Genomic DNA, 25,172 nt, shown 5'->3' with positions numbered 1-25,172 from the left:
CTAGTATAATTTAACCTATTTACATGTATTGTCATAATGATATATATTTTTATTTATCATCTTGTTTGTTTTATGCTTTCCACTTTCTATGCTTCCTTCCTGTTTCTTTTATTGTTTGTCTTCTGCTGTGTAGATTGTGTTAGTTTTATATTGTTCTCAAGTGAGTTGGAGATGATATTCACTATTTTATGTTCTTCAGACTTTTCAGAAACAATTGGGATCTGCGTATTTCTAATTACCAACTTCAGGAATTAAACTAATTATCTCCCCTTAAGAGGGCATTGAGGACATCTGACACCCATATTTTATAACATGGAGGCCTGATTAACTAACTTCATGCTCACCTTATCAAAAGCATGCCTTTACCAGTGTCTGTGCTAATAGCTCAAAAAAAAAAAAAAGTATAAGAAAACTCAGAACCTAAAACTGCAACGGTGTATCTGGAAGAAGGTTTTTGTAGGGGCAGGTTGAAGGCCTTATGGCTGAGAATCATCAGAAAATGTGTTGATGAGGAATGTGGCTGTTTAAGCTACCTTTTAATAAAAACAGCTTTGTCAGATTTCACTGAAATTTGCTTCAGGAAAGCCAATTACACAGTGAAATTGGTGGAAAATCTTATTATTATGAGCTCCTAGCCCTTGCTCTACCTGCTTACTTTAATGTCTAGAGATAAACGATAAGAAGACAAATTTCCATCTCTCCTAAGCACCAGGGTCCCTCCCTCCCCTGTCACTTTTATCGAAGTAGCAGTTTGCCAGGATCCACGCATGGAAAATTGCTGAAGATAGACACTGTATTTTAAATTCCTCCAGGCAACCAGGCAGACTGGAAAAAATCATTTGAACAAATTGAAAACTGAAATGTTGATATCAGATATTAAATTAATATAAGTGAGATTGAAACAATATCTAATTAAAATAATTTGAAAAATGAGTTGGAAATTGAAGCTGACAGAGCTTTTACCAGCTTGTCATTGTTGTCACGTTGCGGTGAAGCTCTGTCCTCACCGAAGCCCAGCCCACTCTCGGGAGACTTCACAGGACACCGGGCAGATAAAAGCCTCCTATCTTTACTCAGGGCTGGAAGACAAGGCCTGAAGGACCTTTCTGGGGACCGCGCACGGGGGTCTGACACATCGGCCTCTGTTTCCAAGGGAGGATGGATCTCAGACGTGCATTTCTGCATTTGAGGCTGGACGAGTTCAGTGCTTCGCTTCACACGGGCAATAAAGAGAGAAGGGGCAGGTTTGGAAGGCAGAGTGGTGAGGCCACTCCCCGCTGCAGGCACCCCACGAGTGGGCAGGATGTGCGGCCCAGGGGTGCGCGGGGCGTCGCGCTCTGGTGCCGAGCGAGGGCTCCAAGGACGGGGTACCACGCCGCTCTCCGGATGCAGATGGGGCAGCACCTGGTGTGTCCTTCCTGCTCCTCTCACAGCCGCTTTGGGACCATCCACGCATCTCTGCTTATGAACCAAAGATGACGGGAGGGGAGCCGTTTGTGGCGTTGGAACGCGCACTTCTTCCTGATCCCAGGCGTCCTGAAGCGGAAGATGGCCTGGAGTCCGGACGCCTGCCTGTAGCGCCTACAGCTACACCGAGGGCCTCGGGGAGGAAGCGCGCGTCCACCTGTCTGTGAGCCGGGGCGCTCTGGGGTGTGTCTCAGCCCCAGGCTGCTCCCCGGGGCCGAGGCGTCGGACGCAGAGTCTGCAGGACCCTGCCAGTTGTGGGTGGAGGGACCTCGACCAGACTCTGGCCACACCAAGAGGAGGGGTTACTGACGCTCTGTCTCCCACTCCAAGCAGGAGTTCCTAAAGCAGATTACACACGAACGTTGAATAATCTGACGATTTTATACCCACGTTTACATACAGGTACCGAAAATTGCTGATCATCTGATGTCTTATGCACCTCATATGTATCACTCCCCGAGGTTTTGCTCAAACTCACTTAAGCCTGGAGCAGTCGAGGATGGGGTGGGGACTTCCCAGAGGATGGCTGGGGCTTCCCTGCTTCACCAGTGCACTGAGAGAACTAGATACTGGGGCGGATCCTCATTCAGAAAACAAGCAAAAGTGCCGGAATATGAAGATAAAAAGAGACAATTTAAAACATATTAGGTATCTGGCAACATTGAAATCCTTAGAGATCCCAATTAAGTGAAAGCAGGAGCCTGGGACGTAAGGGAGAGTAATGTGGACCTTTATCTTGAGGGTAGTTTCCAAACCAGGTGAACTTGAACTTTAGCATTCATGACCCCATAGACTGTGGAGGACAGGAGGAAGACCCAGGGTGGGAGTAACACAGCGAGGCCGGTGAGGACCCGCCACGAGCAGCCAGGACTGCCTCCAAACCACGGGGGGTGACAGCAACCCCTGACTGCCCCGTTGGACCCTGAGGATGGGAACTGCCTGTTTCCCGAGCTGTCACCGGGTATGGGGCTGGCACTGGGCACTCGCAGCCCCACAGGAGTGTGCCGTCCACCTGCACAGCTCCTGGTGGCCCCAAACCCCAAGCACACAATGCAGTTTAAACTGGTCCCAAGTCGGCAGGGATTCCGGAAGCCTGGAAGAAGGGAATGCAGATCCTCTGAAGGAATCCTCCGTTTTCTCTGTCCTCAAAGGATTCCCACAGTTAAAATCCCGAGAAATAGGAATTTCAGAACATGCTGGAGAACAAGGCACCATGAGAAAGGTCACCTGAAAGCACGGACAGAATGAGACCTCAGACACTGACTAGTAGACACGGAACGTGAATTCAAGAATCATGGTCTGTTTAGTGGAATACAAGAGAGAGGAAAAATATGACCTAAAAATGTCATATTAAAAATGACCATTTTTGTCTTAAAAATGACCAAAAATACTTTTTAAAAGAATAGAATTTTTTAAATGAAAGATACAATTATAGACATTTTAAACTCAGGAGGTGAGTTTAATGACAGATTAAATCTAGTTGAAGAGGGAATTAGTGAACTAAAAGATAGAACTGAATAAATTATCCAGGATGCAGCCTAGAGAGAGAGAAAGAAATGGAAAATATGAAACGAAAAAAGGTAAGTATTCCTAGAACACAAAGGAAGAAAATCTTTTATACACTTATTAGGAGTTCCAGAAGAAAGCAGAAAGTGGTCAAGCTGCAATGTTTGAAGATACAATGACTGAAAAAGCCTGTCACTGATGGAAGACACCAGTCCTCAGATTCAGGAAGTCTATTAGAGTGAAAACAATTCCACACGTAGGTTCATAACAGTGACACTGCAGGACACCCAAGACAAAAGAGAGGATCTGAACAGCAGCGGAGGAGAAAGACAAGTGATGCGGGAAGGAACGAGAATTTGATTCATGGCTGATTTCTCAGCAGCCAAAACGAAACATGACAGGAGAGTAGTGTCTTCCTCTTACTAAAGGGAAATTGTTGTCCACCTGGAATTGTACCAAGAGATAGCATCTTTCAAAAATGAGGGCTTAACAGAAAAAAAGGTTGAACAATGATACTTTATTAAAAAAAAAAAAAGTTTGTCACCAAGAGGTTCTCATTTAAGTTAATTCTAAAAGATTTACTATAAGCAAAAGAAAATAACCCCATAAGGAAGACCTTGAGTGCAGAAGGACTAATGAGCAAAGGAAACAGTAAATGTGGGAATGCAGCTAAACAAAGTATACTGTTTGAAATAATAATGTTTTGTGAGGCCAAAACAAGGGAGGATTGAAATAGTGATTGTGAAAGCAATAGTATTTAAACTGAGATCACTTAGGGTGTTTGTAATGTTTAGGAAGAGAGCATAGATCTTTACTAACATGAGCGTTTGCTACCTGTGGGTAATATAGTTTCTGGGAAACCACTGAAAAATAGAAATAGAGAATATAACTTTCAAACATAACGACAACAGAGGATGCTAGAAATAAATTCAAATATGTCAGAAATCACAATAAATGTAAGTGAACAAAAGTTCTAGTAAAAAACAGAGATTTACAGACTGGAAAATAATATATAGGTATATGTTCTTTTTGAGACATAGGTAAAAGAACACAAAAAGATACATATATATATATATATATATATATATATATATATATATATACAGAGGGAGAGAATATATATCAAAATGGAAATTTAAAAAATATAATCAATAATAATGGATAATAGAAATACTGAAGTATATTTTAATACCCTGAAGTATATTTTAATACTTGGGAGTTTGCTTTAAAAGCAGAAACTTGAGATAAATTTATTGCTTCAACTGTTCATATTAGAAAAGAAACAAGACTTAAATTAAGTTTTTAATTTAAGAGTTTGAAAAAGAACAATGGCATAAACCCAAGTAAAGTGGAAGGAAGGAAATAAAAAAGATAAAAGGAGAACTGACTGAAATAGAGAACAAACATAAAACAGAGAGGATAAGCAAAGCAAAATATTTCTTCTTGGAAAAAACTGATAAAATTGAAAAGTCTCTATCATAAATGGTCAAGATAAAAGAGAGAGAAAGCAAAAACTATATTGGGAGTTAAAAGTGGAATGTAAATAAAGATGCTTTAGTGTATAAAAGGATAGCAAGAGGGTGAACAGTGTTGTGATAGTTTATTTGAAAATTTAGATAACATGACCAAAATGAAGAAATAGAAAACTTTAATAGTCCTATAACCAAAGAAGAAATTGAATTTATAGGTAAATGTCTTCCCGTGAAGAAAACGCCAGGCCCACATATTTTATAAGTACACGTTCCTTCTACACATTCAGATAAACCCAGTCTTACACAAAACACCCCAGGCTCCTCAACTCATGAGTTAGGATAACCCTGATACCAAACTCGACAATGACAGTGCAAGGAAGAGAAATTAGAGATGAATTTCCTTCAAAAACACAGATACACAAACTAAACCAAATACAAGGAATTAAATCTAACAATTTATTTTAAAAATACATCATGAACAATGTAAGGTCCAATATTAGAAAGATAATGAATGTAATCTACCACATGCATAGATTAAAGAAGAAAAATCATGTGGTTATCTGAGTAGATGTCGATAAAAACATTTGCTAAAAGTTAGCATTCATTCATAAAAAAATGCTTAGTAAAGTAGGATGAGTTTGTTAACTTGATTTTAAAATCCTACAGAAATATCATACTTGATAGTGAAACATTGAAAATATCCCCTTTAGCACCGGAAATCAGACAAAGATGTGTGCATCCACTACGTTTATGAAGTGTTCTACGGGAGGGTCCCGTCAACTTGCGGTAAAGCAGGAAAAAGAAAGAGAAGGTGGGGTTAGAAAGGAGGAAACAAACCCATTACTTTTTACAGGCAATCTCGTTATTTACTCAGAAACACAAAGGAAAATCTAGATAAATTAGTCAGGTAGTTGAGGGTTGCTATATATGAAATCGTGTGCAAAAATCAATTGGATTTCTATACTTTAAAAAGTTAGAAAATATAGTTTTTAAAATGATAATTGTTTAGCATAGAATGAAAAAAAGGTACCAGGAATAAATATTTTTATATGCAAGACCTTTACAGAGAAAATTATGAAACTTTATCGAAAGATGTGAAAGAAGGCCGTAACACCTGGGAAGATTTACCTGCTCACAGGTTGAGAATAATGATGTTAATTCTCCCAAACCTCCAGATTCAATACAATTTTAACAAAAATCTCAGAAGATTTATTTTTTTATTGTGTTTTATTTTTTATATTTATCTGGAAACTTGACAGGCTGATTCTGAAGTGTATTAGAAAGTGCAAAGAGCCAGAACTGGCAGGGCACCCCTGCAGGAAAGCAGAGTGAGAGGCTGCCGTGCTGTGATGCAGCAGGTACCAGGTACTGGGGCGTGTGAGATGGGGCAGGTCTGGGCACACAGAGACTGGGGGACCCCGAGCCCAGGAGGCCCGGAAGTGGGCCCTCCTGTGGAATTGATTGCAGATGGAGTCGGCATTGCAGACTGGAGGGAAGAAGGGCCTTCTCTGTAAATTGTGTGGCAAAAACTAGGTGTCTGCTTAGAAAATAACCACTCCTCATCCACAAAATCAGCTCCCAGAGGTAGGACTCACCTGTGAAGGGCAAATCTTAAATCTTTTAGAAGAAAATATACAATGATATCTTTATGATCTTGGGGTAGAGGAGAAGTTTTTAAACAAGATACCCGAAGTGCAAACCTTAAAGAAAATGATAAATTAGACTGTATTAAAATTAGGAAATGTGAAATATGCCAAATCACAAACTGAGATAAGGTAGTAACACATGTTAACTGACCAAGTATTCGTGTGCAGAATGTCTCAAGACCCCCTACAAAGCAATAAGAAAAAGACAAACAGCCCAACAGAAAAATGGGCAAAAAACACCACAGATATTTCATATAAGAGGAAGCATGAATGGTGAACAAACACACAAGGTGATCAACCTGATCAGGAATGGAAGACACACACAGTGAAAGCGCCAGGAGATACAATGTAACAGCTACCAAATGGGCAAAAATGTGTATCTACAAACTGGTGAGGACCTGGAGCAGGAGGAACGCTTGTGAGCTGATGGCAGGCGTGTAAATTGGTGAAATCACCTTGGGACTCTGTGTCCTAGCGATTCTACTAGAGAGCATTCTCTCCACCTGCCTGGAGATGGGCAGGGATGCTCACGGCCACACCATTTGAGCGGCAGGTGAAGAAGAAGCAGGCCCGTGGTCCCCTTGATTGGACAACTGACTGGAAAAGTCAGTTAGGATATGCGGAATGTATTGATGCAGCCAGAGAGCGGTGAAAACACACAAACCACAGCCAACGCAAGACCCAGTCGGGCCTCAGAAACGCCAGGGTCAGCACGAGATGCAAGTTGGAGGAGGACCTGTTTGACATGTTTCATCTCATCAAATTCAGACCCAGCAAAAGCAAACACTGTGCCCATGTGTGAGAGAAAGTCTGCGGAAAAGGAAACCGTCACCCCAGAATTCAGAGGACTTACTGCGTCTGATGGGGAGGACTAAGTAGGGCCATGATGAATGCTCCGAGTATCAGGTGCAATTGAAACGCTGCATTTCTTTGGCAGAGGGTGGGTGACGGGGCGTTTGCTGTCTTATTATTCTTTATAACCAATATATATTTTATAAAATGTCTAATCTTTAATTAAATACCGATATAAAATATTGATATTTTTGAATTACAAATTAACAAAACAATATTTCTCACAGTCAAGAGAACGTCCCCATGAGTCGGCAAGGGAGATGCGTTCCAGGAACCTGTGACACACATTTAAACATGGGGGGTATTTCATGCGGACATAAACCAATACGCATTTATTTTATCTCTTTATCAACAATGTTGCTCTTTTCTCTCTCAGCACGGGGGAGCCTTGGGTGATGTGGAAACGAGCCCTGTTGCATCCTGTGAATGTGTCAGGTGGCGTCTCCTCAAAACAGAAACCCTTTTAGGAAGCCAGAGGGCGCTGCGGCCCCTGATGGGGAGGTGCCTGGAGGCCCGTCTCCGGTGCCAGGCCTCACCGCGGGCACAGGGACACAGTGATGCAGGCTCTTTGGGGACGGCCAGCTCCACCCCCTTTGGAGACCAGACAGAAGGTGCAGAGGAAGCTGCTGGAACTTCCCCCCCACCCTCCTCCTTCCCTCCCTGGGAACGAAGCCTTAATCGCTGTCTCTGGTTCTGGTATATTAGCGTCAGGGAAGCAGTTATGCTCCGGGATTATTTTAATTCTTTCTGACACTTAGCAAAATCAAATCCCCAAATATCGTGGCAGCACGCTACTGTAGGTGACTCAACGTAAAGTGATGGACAGAGGACACCTCCCGGGGCCGCGCTGTCACGGGCGGGGCTGCGATCACAAGAGCCACCAAGCGCCCTCCTGCGGCCGCTCCGCCGGGTCTGGACGGCCAGTCCCGCGTGGTCTGCGTCACACTCGGGCAGTGGGTGCCGCGTGGGAAGCGGGAAGCCTGAGCCGAGGAGCCTGAGGTCGTCTGCGCCGCGTGCAAGCTTGAGCCAGAGCTCAGGGCTCAGGGCGGGGCGGGGGGAGCCCCTCCGTCGTGAGGGTGCTCTGTCCATAGGCACCCTCGGACTTTTCTGGGTCGACGCTTTATTCAAAAACTGGAACTGTGGGTGTGGGAAAGCTCCCCGCAACACACACACACATGTGTGATAACCTGGTGATTCACGGTCATGGTAAGAGTAACGGGGCAGAAAACACCAGTAGGGCCTGAGTTGGCTTGTTCGTTCTACGCATCACGTCCCGGTTCCCTCGGTAAATAGACCCCGAGCGCCTCCTGTGTGCTGACGCTGTCCTAAGCCTGCGCCCACCCTGCCTCACGGGAATGTCCTGTCTGTTGAGCTACGTTCTAGGCAGGAAAGCAGATAAGTAAGCGCACATGCTATTGGCTGGGGATAATGGCTCTGGGGAAAAGTAAAGCTGGGCGGGGAGGGGAGGACCACACGGGTGAGGGGCGATTTGATACTGGGTGGAAATAAGGTGACTTTAAACCAAGACGTGGAGGAGGCGAGTCATGTGGACCCAGGCACCCAGGGAGCAAACGGCAAGTGCAAAGGCCCTGAGGCAGGAGCGCACCTCCCTGCCCCTGGGAATGCTCAGGCCGGAAGGAGCAGCATGGGGGTGGTCGGAGGTGCCAGCAGGGCAGCGCCACCTGAGCGTGAAGACCTTGCACCTGTGGCAAGAACCTGAGACTTGACCGTGAGTGAGGGGTGCCCCCAGGAGAGGATGATGTGACCAACTCGCACTGTCACGGGGCCACTGGGCTGCCTGCTGGGAATCAGCTGCCCCAGTGCCGGGGACCCAGGCCGAGCACAAACCAAGGCCCCGCACTGGGTTTCTAATAGTGAAAAGTCTGCATCAGACTAACGAGCTGTTGACATTCTACCTTTATATTTGGAAAATATATATTCATAGTGAAGAAATGTTTAAATATGCATAAAGCTATGGGTTTTCTTTCTGAAAATCAGCCAAATATAAAAGACAGCTGGATTGAATTATTATCTTCCATGTTTGGGTGTTGTCTTAATGAGTTAGCAGAGCTTGGGTGGGTAATGAGTTAAAGCATACACAATCCCTAAATTATAGCGCATTTATTTATAAATGTATTTTCTTCCCTTTGTTTCACAAAATCACTGATAATATTGTTTAAAGAACATTTTCATAAAATCTATGCATTTAGACACAAATGATCCAGCTGTAAATTGTACACAATGTATGAAATGTGGAAGTGTTTTCATCAGAAATATAAAATACATATGAAATTTCAAATTAAATTTATATGCCTTCAAAAAGGCATTTTTTTAAAAAATTCAAAATGAACTATTATCATTATAAAACAAAATATAATTAATAAACAGCAAAGCTTTAAATCTAAAGTATTTAAATAAAGCTGAATTTTTTATTCTATTTTTTTGAAAATGTAATCAAATTGTAGTTATTTTTATAAAAATAAAGTGCGTGCAGTTTAGCTTCAGTATGCATCTAGTTGCCAACGTGATGAACCAGGAGCATAATTTGTGGCGTTCCATCCAGACTGACATACAGGAAAACTGGTAACTAACAGGTGTCATTCCAGTTGCAAAATGCTTTTCCGCCGCTGCAGGTACTGCGACGGTCCGTGAAAACTTGCAGAACAGCAAACCGAGATGCAGGGAAACTCGAGAGTTGGGCATGCAGCCCCGCTGGGAAACGGGGCCTCTTCAGGCACAAACCCTTTGCTTTCTGGCTGAGAGGCAGGTTTGACAAGTTAATTCATTTGTGTCTCCTCTCCCCCCCGTCCCCCGCCCTGCACTCCTTCCTGCCCTGCCGTTCAGACCCTCCCCGGCCCCTCCTCAGCTCAAAACCCTCGCGGCGTTAGGTGGCAGCAGCGTGTTGCCCAGAGGGCACAAGGGTGTGCAGCTCAGCCAGGGTGGCCCTGTCGATGACGGGGTCAGCACCTCCGCTCGGGTCCTGCTGGGGCCCCGTCCCCTCACCCTGCGGGTCTGCAGGGGACAAGCTGCCAGGGCCCCTGGGGTGTGTGCCTCAGTGCAGCCAAGCCCTAAGCGGGGGCTCGGCCCGGTACCTTCCACCTGTCCTCGGGCAGGTGTCGGGCAGCTCACCTCTGGTCCTGGGAGGACCGCTGCTCACGTGGCCCCCTGCTCTGAAACACCCCCTTGGCCCCGAGAGAAAAAAGGGGAGGTGCGAGCGAGATTGCCCAGAGCGCCGACGAGTGGGCCAGGCACCTGGAGCGTCGGGGTCAACCTTCTCTCAAGCCTGCTCCCCTTCCCAGGACTGAGTTCAGCCCGACAGGTTCCGAGCAGTGGGAGTCTCTACGGGAGGGTCGAGTCACTTCCCGGGCTGGTGACCGGAGGCTGTGCGATTTCAATAAGGCTGATCCCAGGGCGTGGGGGACAGTGGGTCCGGTCAGTGGCCCCCGAACGGTCTAGACTGTCCACGTCCGCAGACGCCTCTGGGTGGGACCAGGTGCAGAACGGATGCATGTCTCTTAGGGTGGAAATACGCAGGGGATGCAGATGGGTACCCCCAGGAGCAGTGCTCTTGGCTCTGCCAGAAGCCGGCTCCACCCTCTCCCTAAGGACCCCAGCCCCCTGGTGTCCGCCCACCTCCTGCACCCTGCTCCCCGCCCTCTTGCTTTCTAATGGGCCACGGCCATTAAGTTGTCCCTGCAGCAATTTAGATCACAGAAGAGACTTCTGCACACCCTTTCAGGTTAAAATCACGAGGATAAAGAAAGAGGCAAAATTATTCCACCGTAGCTACGTGTTTAAATTATATGGAATGCTGCATAAATTGTCAAGTGCAAAGAATTATTCTGATAAATTAAAATACTAATTAAATAGGCTATTGCAGAATTTTGAGAACATTGTAGGGTTCTGCTTCTCCAGGTAATTTGCATATCCTTCATCTAGTGAATTTAATTTTAAAGGACTTCTTTTTGTGTTTGGAAACCCTTTTTGTCTCCCGTGAAGATAAGAATGGGCTTTGTGCATTGTTCTCGCCTTTATTCAAGCAGCTCCTCCAGGGGTCTGTTAGTCCTGGCCTGCTGGTGGCTCACACCCACCAGCTCGGAGTCTGCATTTGGTCATGAAAATAGCTCGGAGCCGACATCCGACAGAACATGTAGCCCCAGCAAAGCTTTTCTTCTCCCCTCAAAGGCCTCAGCAAAGCCTGAAAAAGTGGCAGTGAGTTCCCCGCCTCGGTGGAGAGGGAGATGCTGCAGTTAAACGTGTTTCCAGAGAGAAGGAGTGGTTGCCGGCCGGGAGGGGAGCACGGGGGCTGGTGCCCGCGAACCAAGTCTGACTGCCTGACGGAGCTCACGGCGTACATCTGGGTGAGGGATACCACATACGAACGTCTGAGATCCGGTCCCACTGAGCAGAAGGGATGGGTGAGAGGAAGTCCATGCAGCTGTGCAGGGAAGTCTCAGAGGAAATATACACAATGATGAACGTGTACCAATGCTGCTGGGGAAGATTCCGGAATGGCCCGAGAGTTACAAAATGTGCTCAAGACTACTGGGCTTGTTGCTCTTTTAGGTCAGTTTGAGCTAAAATAAATAAATATAGATAAACAAACCAAAAAAACCCAAAAGGGCTGTGCTTAAGATAAATTGTGTACCTTTCACACATGCTGGAAAAAAGGCACCATTACAGTGTCTCTGTTTGGCTACCATCCCCACCAATGAGAAATTTCAAAGAACGAAAAAATTAAAAAGAGCGAGACAGGCTTTGTTGACAAGGACTTGATGCCCAAGACTGAGAAGTTCGCAAGAGAGCACGAAACCACGAGAAGTGGGTTGAAGTCCCACGGACGCGCATGTTCCAGACGCCAAGGGGACTTGCAGGTGTGATTGGAAACCGCATCAGCCATCTCTGCGGGGGTTTCTCGGCTGAGAGCAGGAAGATGGGGGCCCTGGGTGGGTTCTCGGAGGACCCCAGCTCCAGGCAGCTCCTCGGGGCCCTGTCGCTCTCTGGATGAGGATGGAGGTGGGCTGGGGGTGGACTCAGAGTTGGACACAAAGGTGGCACGAGTCACGATTCTGGCTCGAGTTGTTAGGAGGTGCCGCGGCCTCAGGAGGCTCCCATGAGCATCACGGCAGAGGGTCCTCGTGTCCTCCGTGAGAGGCCCCTGGTGGGGACAGCCTCAGCGAGATGCCGAAGGCTCATGCAGTCCTCGGAAAATACAAGGAAACGTGGACAAAGTGGGGTTTTGGGGGCAGATTCACCACTTGCTGAACAACAGCTGCTACAGAACAGAACCTGTGGGTTAATGTAAAGCTGAACAATGGTGACTGGTCCTCCCCGCAGGGTACCGCTCCTGGGTCTGCCCTGGTTGTGTGTGTGTGCCCCTGTGTGTGTGCCCGTGAGTGCCCACGCGTGCGGTTATTTGGAGGAGGTTCACTTTGGGGAGGGGTGGTTAACACCCTGCGTCATGTGAGGAACATAATAGGATCGAAGGATGGAGCAGACATTGCAAATCGAAAGAGAACAGGGACAGACGTGGCGTCCTGACTCAGGTGACAGTGATGGGCCCCCTGCCCCGCCTGATCCATCACACCTGCGGAACAGGTGACGCTCCTGGGACTTCCGTAACGGTTAATGGAACGACCGGGAAGACAGTGATCCCTCGTGCTGATGCTGGAGGGACGAGGTCACGTCCGGGCCGCTTTCCAGTGGATCCCGGACGCTCCGACTGCCCGCAGGACGCACCTCCAGCATGTCCGTCCCATCCATCCCAGGGTTTTCGTTTCTCAGGGACAATTCCCTGGAGTGTCGTGTCATTTCTCAGTGACAAACCCTTAATGGACGCGACCCCTTGTCAGCACGAGTCTGGGTCCCTGGGCTCCCTGGCTGGACCCTCAGGCAGGACGTGGACCCTGAGAGGCGGTCAGCCCGGAGGGTCCGCAGTGGCTGCACTTGGGGACGGGTCACCATGAGAGTGAAATGACATCACTTTCCAAGGCGACGCCCATGGTTTTCCGAGGATGATGCCGCCATCAGGACCGTTGCTCAGGTAGGCTCCGGGGTGACCTTCCAAGCAGCTGATGCCCCTTCTAGAAGTTTCTGCTTTGTCGGAGGTGCCTGTGGGAAATTTTCTGGTAGAAACGAGGACGCGTGTCTTTCCTCTGCAGCCTCTGAGGCCATGAGCTGAGGTCGGTCAATAGTGGGCCCCATTCCCACGATGGTGGCTGGAACAGCCCGACCGCAGACGTGTTCAGATGCGGGGAAACACGCATTTTAGAATCGAGGAAACGTGACATGTTAAGACCTAGACTTTGGGTAGAAACAAAGTACTGTACGTATGGGGCTGGAGCCAGCTGGACCGGTTACTGGAGCTCGTTTTTACTTTTTCAGGAATTTTTTGAGCCGGTTATTAAACACAGCCATCATGAAAAATAAAGTTTTACACACTTGCAGTTACTTACGTTAAAGACAAAAGGCCTCGATACCCAGCCAGTCGCCTGTACATTTCACCACTGCCGCGCGCTGCGGCTCCCCTCCCCCTCCGCACCCCACTCGGGGGCCCGGAGCTGTGTTCACAGAGGGCAGAGGTCGGGGGCGTGTCTGGCAGGGAAGCAGCTGCCAGGGCCTGGGGCGAGGAGCCAGCCCGGACCCTGGACTGGCCGGTGGCAGTGGGGCTTGGGGGACACAGGGCAGCTGTGCTGAGACTGACTCCGCACCACGTGTGCCACGGGGGCAGGGCCCAGGCACAGAACCTTCTGCACAGCGTCGGGGGGCGTGGGGGCGGGTCTTCGGGCAGCGAGCAAGGCCCACAGTCGCCTCGGGGCTCCACGGGCTTGTGCAGGACACAGCCAGGACCTATCCCTCATCCCTCAGGCCCGTCCCCGCAGCCGTCACACTGCCCGCCCACTGGGGACCCATGGCGGCCGAGCCTCAGGTGTCTCCACCTGGCCTTCCCAGCAGGTTTGCTGACCCCTGGACTGGGTCATCTGCATCTTACTGCCCGGCTGGTTTGTTCATTCCTGAGCCTGGAATGCCTGTCACTTCTCAGCAGCAATAGTGGAGTACTTTTAATTTCCATCTTTACTTTGTGCTTTGTGTTCCTCAGCCTATTGAAGACTCACTATTATCCCCAAGGAGCCTGTCATTCAGCAAAATGCCTCCTTTGTTCACAGGGGAACGTGAAAATCAATTGCTTTATACTCTATCTCTTAAGAATATTCTCCTCCATTCAAGGTTTACGTTTGGGCCACTGCCCCCTTCCTGCCCCTCTGCACCCCCCAGCTTAGAGGCTCTTAAAGTGCTGGTGCTCTAACCCCAGGTTTGTGTCTGCCCCCCCGCCCCCACCCGGTGCATGCATAATTACCTAAATGTAAGAAATAACGTTGGTTTGTTCAAAGGAAAACTTTCTACCAGATGATGAGAGAGCCCCAGAGGCGGGGGAGGCAGGCCATAGCAGGATCTGGTTTGTATCCCTCTGAAAGATATAATTTCATTACCCAAGACTAACGTAGGTGTTTTACAATAAGAGGTGAAAGTAATTGCTATTTTCTTGCTATCTCGTTCTGCATTAATCACAGTTGCAATGCACTCTTCCTTCTTAGGGTTTGCAATAAAATCTATTTTTTCTGGTTTTAATTTCCAAAATGACAGGGGCTTTATCCGAAAGAATACTTCTACAGAATCGTAAGCCAAGGTCAATTGCTTTGTGACACACTTCCTCTCCAAGAGGTGGGGACCGCGGCTTTGCCGCGCTGGCATCGGGATTAACTGGGCTTCCTCTCCGGCTGCTAATTGTTTCCAGGGCTCAATCCGCTTGGTCTGACACGGAGGGTAATTCATTCTCAGGGAGTCTTCCTCACTCTAAGTCAGGAGCAAACTAGGATGAGGGTTGATTGTGGTGGAGGCAAGTTATTATAGGATGTTCTCCTGGGGCAGGAGTAAGAGGGGTACAGCAGCTCCCAGGACTCACGGAACGGAGGCGCAGTTCAGTCTTGCCTGCTAGCGAGTCTGTCTTGTGAACGCGGAATGCTTGTGAATGGAACCCAGTTCCCAGTGATTATATACTTGTAACCATCATATCGTTCGAAAGTAAGGCTCTACAGTTTGCAAAGCAAGTCTGCCCACCATTTCTCAAGCAGTCTTCACAAGGATGCTGTGAATTTCCTATGGACGTTCTGTGGGCAAAGCTGGAGGGACTCACGTCCTGGCCCTACCTCTGCTGGCCCCTCGGTGGGGAGCCCCCTGCCCCGGTTTCCGCCCCAGGCTTGTCCACAGCACCCGTTCAAATGGCGCTCTGGCCGTGACTATGGAGGTGTCTGCAGAGGGAGACGCTCAGGGTGTCTGGAGAACGCTTGCCTCTCAAAGCTGACCGCTTACTTCTTAATTTCCCCTAACAGCTGACAACAAGGACCAACTGGAAAGAATGTCTGGACTGAGAGTTCTTCAGACCGGAGTCGGCTCGGTGAGTAGCTGCGGGCCGTGTGGTCCGGGCGGCCTGGCGCGCTCGGGCCGGGGGCAGAGGTCGGTCGGCGCCAGGCGGGGGGCTGTGGTAGGGGGGCCCCGGCGTCTGGGCCGGGTGAGTCCTCCCGTTCCGTCGGCGGAAGTGCTGATGTGCTGTGCCAGGCTCGTCTGACGCTGTTTGGTTGCCTTTGAAATCGTGATTCGGTGTCTCCCCAAGAAAAAGTGGTCCTGGCTAAGAAAACATTGGATCCTTTGGAAATGTGTACTTCCTCCTTCAGACGATTCTCAGTTGCTGAGTCTATGTAGCAAGAGAAGTTGCTCTTTCCTCTGGGTCTGGTGGGCACACTTTTGTCTTCCTTGTTAAAGACGAGTATGGGGTGGGGTATGAGAGGAGGATGACTGCTGATAAATTTAATGACACTCAGAGGCGTCGTGTCCCAACGTCGCTGCGCTGGCCTCAGCAGCAGGTACTTGACCAAACTCTCCATCAGCAATTAGAGCCGATGGCACTCAGCCCCAGGCCCTGGCGGACGCCTGAGCGCCGATCGCGGGCAGTTAATGAATTGTACGCACGACGGCGGACGCGACTCCTCTCGGGGGTGGTTGTCTGCGCTCGCGCGCGTCTGAAATCCCAGATTTCACGGCACCCGCCGTGACAGTAATTAACTATTAAGGGCGCTTATTTACGATGCTCCTCGCCAGGGCGGAGATGTCCCCACGGAGCCACTCGAAGGCCAGCCGCCGTCTTTGGGGGAGGCTCCGCTCGGCCGTCACGAGTCCCGACTGTTGAAATAAGAACTTGCTTAGTGGCTGGTCCTCCGCAGACGGAGCCCCCAGCTCTGCAGGCAGCGGGCGGGCGCCTTGCCGGGGGCGCCTCGCAGGGGGCGCAGGCCTTGAAGTCACCGTGTTCCCGGCACGCGGCGGGCACGGCGCGGACAGGAATCTGGGTGACCGCAGACTCATCAGAGCGCGGGGCTGGGTTGATGAGGCTTTCACAGCTGAGGAAATCCTGGTCTTTTCTCCGGAAACTCGCAGTAACTTTGGCGGCCGGGGAGGGGGAGGGGGACGCCGAGAGTCTGTGGGTCCCTAAGACCATCTGTACCCTATGGAGTGCAGTGACTCCTGGCGGGAAGGGCCAGAGGGCTCGGAGGATCCAGGCCCGCGACGGAAGGCTCTGACCCGCGGCCCCTGCCCCCCCCCCTCGTCCCTCGGCCTCAGCAGGTGTCCCTCCTGCAGGAGCAGCCCCGGTGCCCAGCGGCTGGGGGCAAATCCAGACTGACTCGGGTTAGGGCCTTTGGTGCTCCGGGGTCAGAGGAAGCTCAGGCGCTGGGCCTAACCCCTCCCTGTGCGTGTTCCGTGGAAGCGGGCTGGGCCGCCCCGCAGCAGGGGGCAGGCAGGGCCAGGGGTGGGAGATGCAGAGCCGGGGGCTGGGAGGTGCCGGAGCCGCCCGGTCCTCCGCCCGCCCCGTGGTTGCGGTTCCTGGGCAGCGGGGAGGGTGGAGGCGGTGTGTTAGGACTTGGCAGACTCATGTGAGGTCACAGGCACAGATCCCAGAGGGGGATGCTCGCCGCCCAGCCCCCTCCTCGCGCCCAGCAGGCAGCACCCAGCGCACTCACACACGGCCGCCCCATCTGTGACCTGCCGCCTGCATCCCTGCGCCGAGCCCCGCGCCTCCCTCGGGGAGCCCACACCCCCTCCCTCCGCGGACGGTGCCCCCCACGGCCTCCTTCCTGTCCTCTCTCCTGCGTCGCCACTGCTCTGTCTCTCTGGCCCCATCCGGTCAGCACACAGATATGCTCCAGTGTTTTCCGATTCACTAAAGTGAGAGCTCCTGGGACTGGTCTCACCATGTCAGCGCTCTCGCCTCCCACTGGCTCCCTGTCTCCTTCATCACAAAACTACCGCCACGTGTGTCTGTATCCCTCGTGCGGGCATGTCGGCACCTGTTTGCTCCTGACACCCGGCCAGGCCTGGTCCCCACTGCCCGCTGGACGGTCCACCGTCTGCGGCCCCAGGACCTCAGTTGTCGGCCCGTCTGCACTGTCCTGAGCGTTGCCGACTGACCTCCTTCCGAAGCCCGGCCGCTCTGAGCGCCTCTCCCTGTGGGATCTGCGTCTCCCCGAGGCCATGGCCTTTACATTGTTTGTATGATGGTGACCCCAGAGTCTACCTGCAGCCGGGCCCATTCGCTGTGTTCCAGGCACGCACAGCCGCCGGCCCCTGCCTTTCTGTCCTTGGAGAGCTGTGACGCGTTCCCCGAGCCTGGGCAAAGCAGGGCTCTTAATGTCCTGCCACCACCTGGCTCTGCCCCCGGCTCCTGGGCTCAGAAGTGGAAGCTGGTGACATGCTGTCCAGGAACTGGGAGACTGAGTTGCTCTCGGCTTGTCTGTGAAGATGACAACCTAACCTCAGAGGGACATCCTCTGCCTGTTCCAGGTGCCTGTCTCACATGGGGGCAGGAGGTCCCGCCTAGAGTGGGGGCAGGAGGTGGGTGGGGGGGCCACAGGGCAGAGCAGAACCCCCGCTGCACCACTCCTGCATTTTCATCGAGTCTGATCTGCTTCCTCTCTGGTCCCCAAGTGGCCAGGAGCCTGACCTTACCCTCCCTGGGGGCAGAAAATGGCCACATCCCAGACCATTTATTGATACTTCATTCACCGATTGAAATGTGGCAGTGAGAGGCTTGCCCACCCTAGTTCTCCCTGAGCCGCCTTTGTCTTCTTAGGGCCCCAGGGGTTTCCTTGGTCCACGCAGACCAGCTCTCCAGTCTCCTGTCCTCTTCCACGTGGCAGTTTTCCATTTCAAAAGGCAGTTTTGCTGTCACCTTTGAAGTTGTCTGAGGTCATTCTGATGGGTTCTCAAGCCCAGAACCCACATTCCATGCAGCTTTGCCTGACCAGTCTCCAGTTCGGATGGAGGGAAGGAGCGTTTGTATATTTGGAGTGAGTTTTGGATCGTGAAAACGGGAGCAGAGATATTTTAAAAATGCTAACAATATTTCTTTTTCTAATTTTTATTGCCCCGTGCAGTATTGAGCCTGATTTTGATGCTTCTGATTTTCTTTGAAACGTATTTGATATGAATGTCTCTGCTAATTCCTGACTCTGGAAAGTAAAGCAGAGTTTGATTCCTCGAAAGCTAACAGCACTTACTGAATGTCTCCCTGGTGCTTGTGATTCAACATGTGATGACAGATAGCGGAATTAAAACCTTTTAAGCCAAATGGAAATATCTCAAAACAAAATTTAAAGGAAATGAACACACTACAGTAGACACACACGTTCCTGATAGATTGGTGGTATTTTGACGTATTTCAAAATCTAATTTCTGATATCTGGAAAGTATTCACATTTTTCCAGATGAAAAAAGTCATGTTTCTTCCAAAGGGAAATTATGATATTACCAAGAAAAACTCAAGTATTTGGAAGAAAAATAGATGATTGTCCCCAGGCGAGCATTTCCATGAGTATGGCTTCCAAGGTGCATCTGAAATAAGTCATGACTTCCTAAGTTCCTGATAGTGTGATAAACGCAGTATGATTAACGATTAACCTGCCCACGTTTCAGCAGGAGTCTCTGTGCAGCCGTGGGAGGCTCGAGGCTTCAACAGGGAAGCCCAGAGCAGCGCGTTCCCGGTGCAGACACCCCGCTCAGCCCCAGACGGGCTGCCTCCCAGGCAAAGTCAGGCGGGAGGGGACAGGCCTCCACGCGGGTTCTGGAAGAGAGAGGAGGAGGTTTTCCTGGACCCGTTGAGGGTCCTCGGCTGCAAAAGGTAAACGGATGAAGACAGACAACAGGAGCTAAGCAGCACCTTTATTTAATCTGAGTTTCACGGGACACGTAAGGGAGTGAAGCCCGCGGACGTGGGTAGACCGGGCGCCTTCTGCTGGGTTGGTGGGGAGGGCCAGGGGGCGTGGGGACCCGAGGTGGGTCTGCAGCAAACCGGGCACAGGGCGGGCACAGCTCCCATGAGGGTCTCGGGCCTGCTTCGGGGAGAAGGGGGTGGACAAGGTTGGAGACACCTTCGGCCAAGGTGTCGTGTTTGGGGCAGTGTGTCCTGCACCCACCACTCATGCCGTGGGATGTCAGACCTGGCTTCAGGTACTTCAAAGAGCCCTGGGGTTCCAGAGCTCTGCTCTACGGGGGCAGGAGGCCGTGGAGCCCCAGCAAACCGCTGTCCATACGCTGGTTTAACCCACTGAGCTTCTCTTGCCTCAGTCACTGTTTGGGGTCCTGGGTAGGATTTTGTCCAAAGAAAGGATTTTTGTGGCCAAGACTATGTCGATCCCCAGAGTCCCTTGAGAGTCTACGAATCCGTGGTCGTGCTCCTCCCCCCACAAATCAGTGTGACTTTGTTGTGCGATGTGTGTGTTGGTGGGTGTGTGTGCCTGACAGCCGTCCCATGAGACCGAGCAGGTGGGACGGGGGTCCGTGATGGACGTCTGAGAAAATGGCTCGTTTCTTCTGCAAACCCCACTTGGTCATCGCCTGTCTGCTGGAAGGGCTGCTGCTGCTTTAATGCGCGTTATCAAAACCTGAGCCCGGTGGTCTAGGGATTTCTGAGAGCAACTGGGTATCACACGTCAGCGGGCAGAGAAATGCAGGCGGGGGTGGCCCGAGTCACGGGGACCCTCGGGGGAGCGAGCGTCCGGCCGAGTCCCCGGAGACCCGACCACAGGTCTGGTTGGACTCGGGGGATGACTTGACGTCGAGGGCCCTTTGCCAAGGTGTGAAGAAGGCACAGAGTAACCCCACCCCCAGCGAAGACGGTGGGACGGAGCTCCCCGTGGTCATCAGGTTGAGGGGAAGCTGTCACCCCCCACGTGTCGCTTTTCACGCGTGGATGGAGCCGGCACCTGCCTTTCGCACGCTTGGCAAACACCAGCAGGTGTGCAGTCGGGACTCACGGGCGATGGGGCCCTCGGCTTGCGGGAGTGCGTTGTGGCCGTGTCAGCGGGTGACTGGCTCTCGGGCCGGGGGGCGGATAAGTCTGCGGTGAGGCAGGAATCCCCGTGGCAGCTGGGGGCCGGGGGGCGGACGCGTCAGAGGACCCTCCATTGAGGAGCCTGCGGGTACCCTGTAACGTCCCAGCATCCAGTCCGAAGCCTCATCCTTGGAAGTGGTTACAGAGGTGGCTTACGGGTAATAGTCTTGGTGCTTTAATAAAGATCAAAAGTGCTAACACTTAAACTCGACTCTTAGAAAGCAGCGTGACGGTGGGAATCTATTGCTTTAAAAAAACTTCCCCTTCAGATCAGTAATCGTACTCCCAGAATTTTATCTTAAGAGTATCATTCACCAGCTAAGAAAAGGAAAAAACAAAGCTTTGGAAAAACCAAAACTGACCTAAGTATAAAACACAGGAAGGTAACTAATTATAGTAATCAAATAAACGGATTCAGTGATTTCACTAAAAATCGTTGTGACACCTCTGAACTTAAGGGCAGCTGTGGAAACTGTCTGTGCCCACAGATCCGGGCTGGAGGACCACGTGCAAATGTGAGGTCAGCTCTAGAACGGGGTTGGTGGGATTATAAGCGAGTTCTCTCCTTTTCCAAAATTTTTGTTAGTACCATTTTTTAACTTTTTATTTTGAAATCATTATAGATTCACTGGAAGTTGCAAAGACGGTATAGAGGTGTCCGTGTACACTTCACCAAGTCTCCCCTGTGGTTACATCCACATAATTCTAGGACGGGAGTCAAACTGGGAGATGGATATCGGTTCAATGTGTGTGTATATAGTTCTTTGTCGTTTTATCTTCAATACCATTTTTTAGTTTTAATAAAGAAAAAACATGCAACCAAAGTAACTGAGCACATACTCGCTTTTAAATAAGTGAGGACGCAAGAAGAAACACCACCATGTGTGAGCTTGGTGTGGTTCCCAGGTGGCTGTAGAGAATGTTTCAATCAACTTGAGTCATCACATATTTATGAATACGGTGCTGTGTGTATATGCACAAGCAGGATGCAATACGTAATTAAAAATATCCTGGGTTCAGATCAAGGCCCATATTTGGAAATTCAGGAGAAAGAGCCCTGGTGTGTGTGGACAGCAGAGGGGCAGGAGAGGCCTGGAGGGATCCCACCTCACACCCCGGGCAGGTGCAGAGCTGTGACAGGTGGAGGATGGGTCTTGTCAGATAGAGACAGAGCCACGGACTCAAGAGTGCGTGAAGGAGAAGTTGGTAGCGTTTGCAGTTAAGTATAACGAATAAGACGGAGACGGTGTCGGAGCTGACAGGGTCTCTTGGGTAAAGACTCCGAGTTGAGTTTGAGATGATGCCGGGTTTACCCAAGTGCGCGCTGGAACCTTAAAGACTCCGGGACTCCCGGGCAGGGCTGCCATCCACCCCCCGCCCTGGCGGCTCCCGCACCCCTGCCAGCCTCAGGCCGGCTGCGCCCAGAGGGCAGAAGGTGGACACCAGCGGTCACCCGGGGCGAGGGGTGTCCTCAGCCGCCAAGGGCCCTGCCCTGTGCCCGTCCACATGGGCTCTGGCTCCTCAGCGTTGTAATTGTGTGCCCATCCCCTTATTTTATTCGAATCTGTGTTTCTAGACAGGGAATGCTGATATTTTTTCTTCTCAATGCAAAATGTGCATCAGTCCTAAGAGAAGCTTGTTTACTTGTCAGTATTCCTAATTTATGTTTGAAAAGGGAAATCTGCATGAAATTGCATTAAAATATTTGCAGCGGCCTGTCCGAAGCTGCCCCGAGGATACCCCACACGGGGCTGAGATGTCGTGATAGAGGTCAAAGTTCAGGGGCAGCCGTACGGCCCCTTCCGTGGTGACACATCCCCACCTCTGCTGGCGGGGCCCCCCCCGGAGCTCAGCACCCTCCGCCCAACGCAGCCCTAGCCACCGTTCTTCATACCCTTCTCCTATTTCTCAAAAGTGAAGAAAATCGCACGAAAATATGTTCGATATAATTAACTGCACTTGACATATTGACAAATATGAGGTTATTATGAAACGGCGTCCTTTTCTTCTGAAATGCTATATAAAGCAGCCTGTCACGTGGGCCCACGGGTGTCTTTTCCGTACTTTTCGTGATTTAAAGCGGGTGAGGTGCCGTGTGATGAGGCAGTTGCTATGGTGACAGATTCGATTTTTATTCACTATCAAGGTAAATAGTCACGGAAAATGAAATAAGCATCGTCTGCCTGTGGCAGCGGCAGCTCAGGTGTCCCCCCACCCCCCTTTCTGACATTTCAGCCACGTTTTTCTAGAAAGTGCGTGATGTGTGTCTCCTTGCCAGGCGTGGCCGTGGTCCGGCTGGGACTGGACGGTGGTCCCCCGAGACACGGAGGGGCCGTCTGTCTCAGTAACGTGTGAGCGGCTTCTGCCACGCAGCCGGGTAGCGTGGAGTCAGAAGTTAATTTCCATGTAAAAAGCTGAACTCTGGAGACGCTCGTAAGAGCCCTCGGAATGTAATATTCCAGAAACCCCTTTTCAATCCTCAACCCGGAAGACTTGGAATTGCTCGAAAGAGGGTGAAGAAAATTAGAGGCAGGCACACAGGGCAAAGCCCTCCCCACTGCCCAGCTTCCTACGGAGCAGCGGAGGTGCCAGCGCGCCGGGCTCGGTCGAGCCGTCCTGGGCGCCCCACGCGCATCCCCTCCAGGGTCCCGCCAGGCGGGCACACTTCACGGATGGGGAACCAGGCACAGAGGAGTTAAGGTCGGACACGCCCCTCCAGGTGGTCACCTCCAGAGCCGGTCCCTGAATGGAGCCCGAGGCTCGCCGGCCTTGAAATCGGAGAGTCTTGAGTTCCGCCTTTTAGTGAAAGGATCCCAGAGGCTCCTGTCACTTGGACATGCGTCCACTGGACGGTCAGCCTCGGAGTTGGCTTCCGGTCTCCTGCCCACAGATGCCTGTCCTCCTGGAAGCCCCACACCAGCCGCCAACGCGTCCTCGAACTCTGGCCCGAGACTCCCGTAGGGGAGGGTGAATCGGGGGTGCGTCACTTTACAGGAGCTGCAGGATCCCGGGGCTCAGGCCCACCCTAATGACCTCACTGTAACTTGGGCCCCTCTGTAAAGGTCGCATCCAGAAGTCCTGGTAGTCAGGACTCCACTTTATCCATCCTGAGGGGGGACGCGGCTCAGCCCGTAGCAGGCCGGCGGTGCCAGCCCTCCCGCCCCGCTGAGGACGGTGCTTTCAGGACCTTCTTCCCCGCCCCCCCCCGCCCCCTGGGGATCCCGGAGTCGGGGGATGGGGGAGCCGCTCCGGCGGACTGCTGAGAAGGTGCGTGTCACCCAGGGCTCCCCCGTTCCCTCCCTCCTGCCCGGCTCCTCCGTGGCGTTCCCCAGAGCGTGCTGAGTCCTGTGAGTTCAGGTCTGTCTCTCAGCCTGTGAGCTCCGGAGTGAACCCCATGTGTGTCTCTGTCGCCCGGTGCCTCCCGACACGTGGCAGGAACTCAGTAACCCCTGGCTGGGACAGTGAATCGTGAGCCCTGGGCTGCAGGTGGACACCCCACCCTGGCACACGCCGATTCATCGTGCTGGCTTCTTCCTGGGTCACTCGACTGCTCTCCTGGTGCTTCGAAACCTCCGTGAAAGCTGCGTTGCTCTGGAAGAGGTTTCCTCCTGACCCGGGCCCGCTTTCTCTGTCATCCCCGAGACAACAGAGGCCCCTCTTCTATGTTGGCGCCGAGGCAGCCGTGGCCCTTCTTTCTGTGACAGTGAGCATGCCAGGCCACATCGCCATGACAACTGATATGAATCCCTAATTGCTGATTTGAATACTTCCCCTCTGCTTTATCCATGGGTTAAAGAAACAAGGCTGTTTTCACCCATGTGAAATAATTAGTAATCAATGTAACACAAAATATAATCAAGTGCCAAATTTAAAATAATCTCACTTCGAAACAGATAAGCAGCCAGTGCCATGGTGGCGAGCACGGCAGAGGGGAGTGTGGTGTATCACGATGGTCCACACCTCTCCTGCAGTGAGAACGGGGCCCCCACACAGGCGTCTCCTTGAAACTGGGCCTCACTCCTCAGTGTGCCTGGCACCGGCAAGGCCACTGGTGTTTCACCAGCCGTCAAATGCCTCAACCCGCATCCAAGCAGAGTGGTTGCAGGTGGGAAGGGCGGCTGGGGCTGGAACGGCGGCCCCAGGCCGGGGCTCGGTCCTGGGCAGCATGCGGGGAGGTCAGAGGTTCCATGGGCCCAGCGGAACCACCCCTCCCTTTACCTGGACTCTGGGGCGCAGTGCCCTCTCTGTGGCTCCACTCCAGGCCCTGAAATCGGTCCACGAAACCCCACCCTCACTGGGGCCACGAGGTCCTGTGATGTCTCTGCATCCCTCCCAAATGGGACCCTATTAATAAGCCTCGGTGCCCGTGTTACCCCATGTCACCGCAGGGGTAGCATCTGCAGGACCGGCCTCGTGACCTGCCCTTGTCCTGCGGGGCCGCCCACAACCGGCGGGTGGCCCTCAGCCCCGGGGTCCTGCTGCCCAGCAGTCTCTCGCCCAGACCGGGCCACCGCTGACCTGGGTGTCAGGGTCCCAGAGCTTCTGTAACAAAGCGCCACAAACTGGGGGCTTAAAACAACAGAAATGCGTTCTCTCGCAGTTCTGAGGCCAGATGTCCAGAATCCAGGTGTCGCAGGGCCACGCGCCTTCGGGGGCTCCAGGGGAGGGTCCTTCCTGCCTCTTCCTGCTCCTGGGGCTGCCGCGTCTTCAGCTGCATCCCTCCAGCCTCTGCCCCATCCTCTCACGGCCTCCTGTGCATCTCCTCTTTTGAGGACACGGGTCATGTTGGAT

General features: G+C 51.5%; 1 protein-coding gene across 1 annotated transcript in view; it reads left to right on the top strand.

Annotated features, from left to right (window-relative positions):
• PTPRN2 (protein tyrosine phosphatase receptor type N2) overlaps positions 1-25,172 on the top strand; it is a 684,054-nt gene that overhangs the window by 415,258 nt on the left and 243,624 nt on the right. The window contains 1 exon segment of the mRNA XM_068550211.1: positions 15,334-15,398. Within this exon segment, the coding sequence (XP_068406312.1) occupies positions 15,334-15,398 (65 nt within the window).

The sequence above is a fragment of the Eschrichtius robustus genome, chromosome 8 (genome assembly GCF_028021215.1).
Source record: "Eschrichtius robustus isolate mEscRob2 chromosome 8, mEscRob2.pri, whole genome shotgun sequence".
In the NCBI taxonomy this organism is placed as follows: domain Eukaryota; kingdom Metazoa; phylum Chordata; class Mammalia; order Artiodactyla; family Eschrichtiidae; genus Eschrichtius; species Eschrichtius robustus.
The sequence above is the reverse complement of the archived record's forward strand: the minus strand, read 5'-3'. Positions and strand labels throughout refer to the sequence as shown.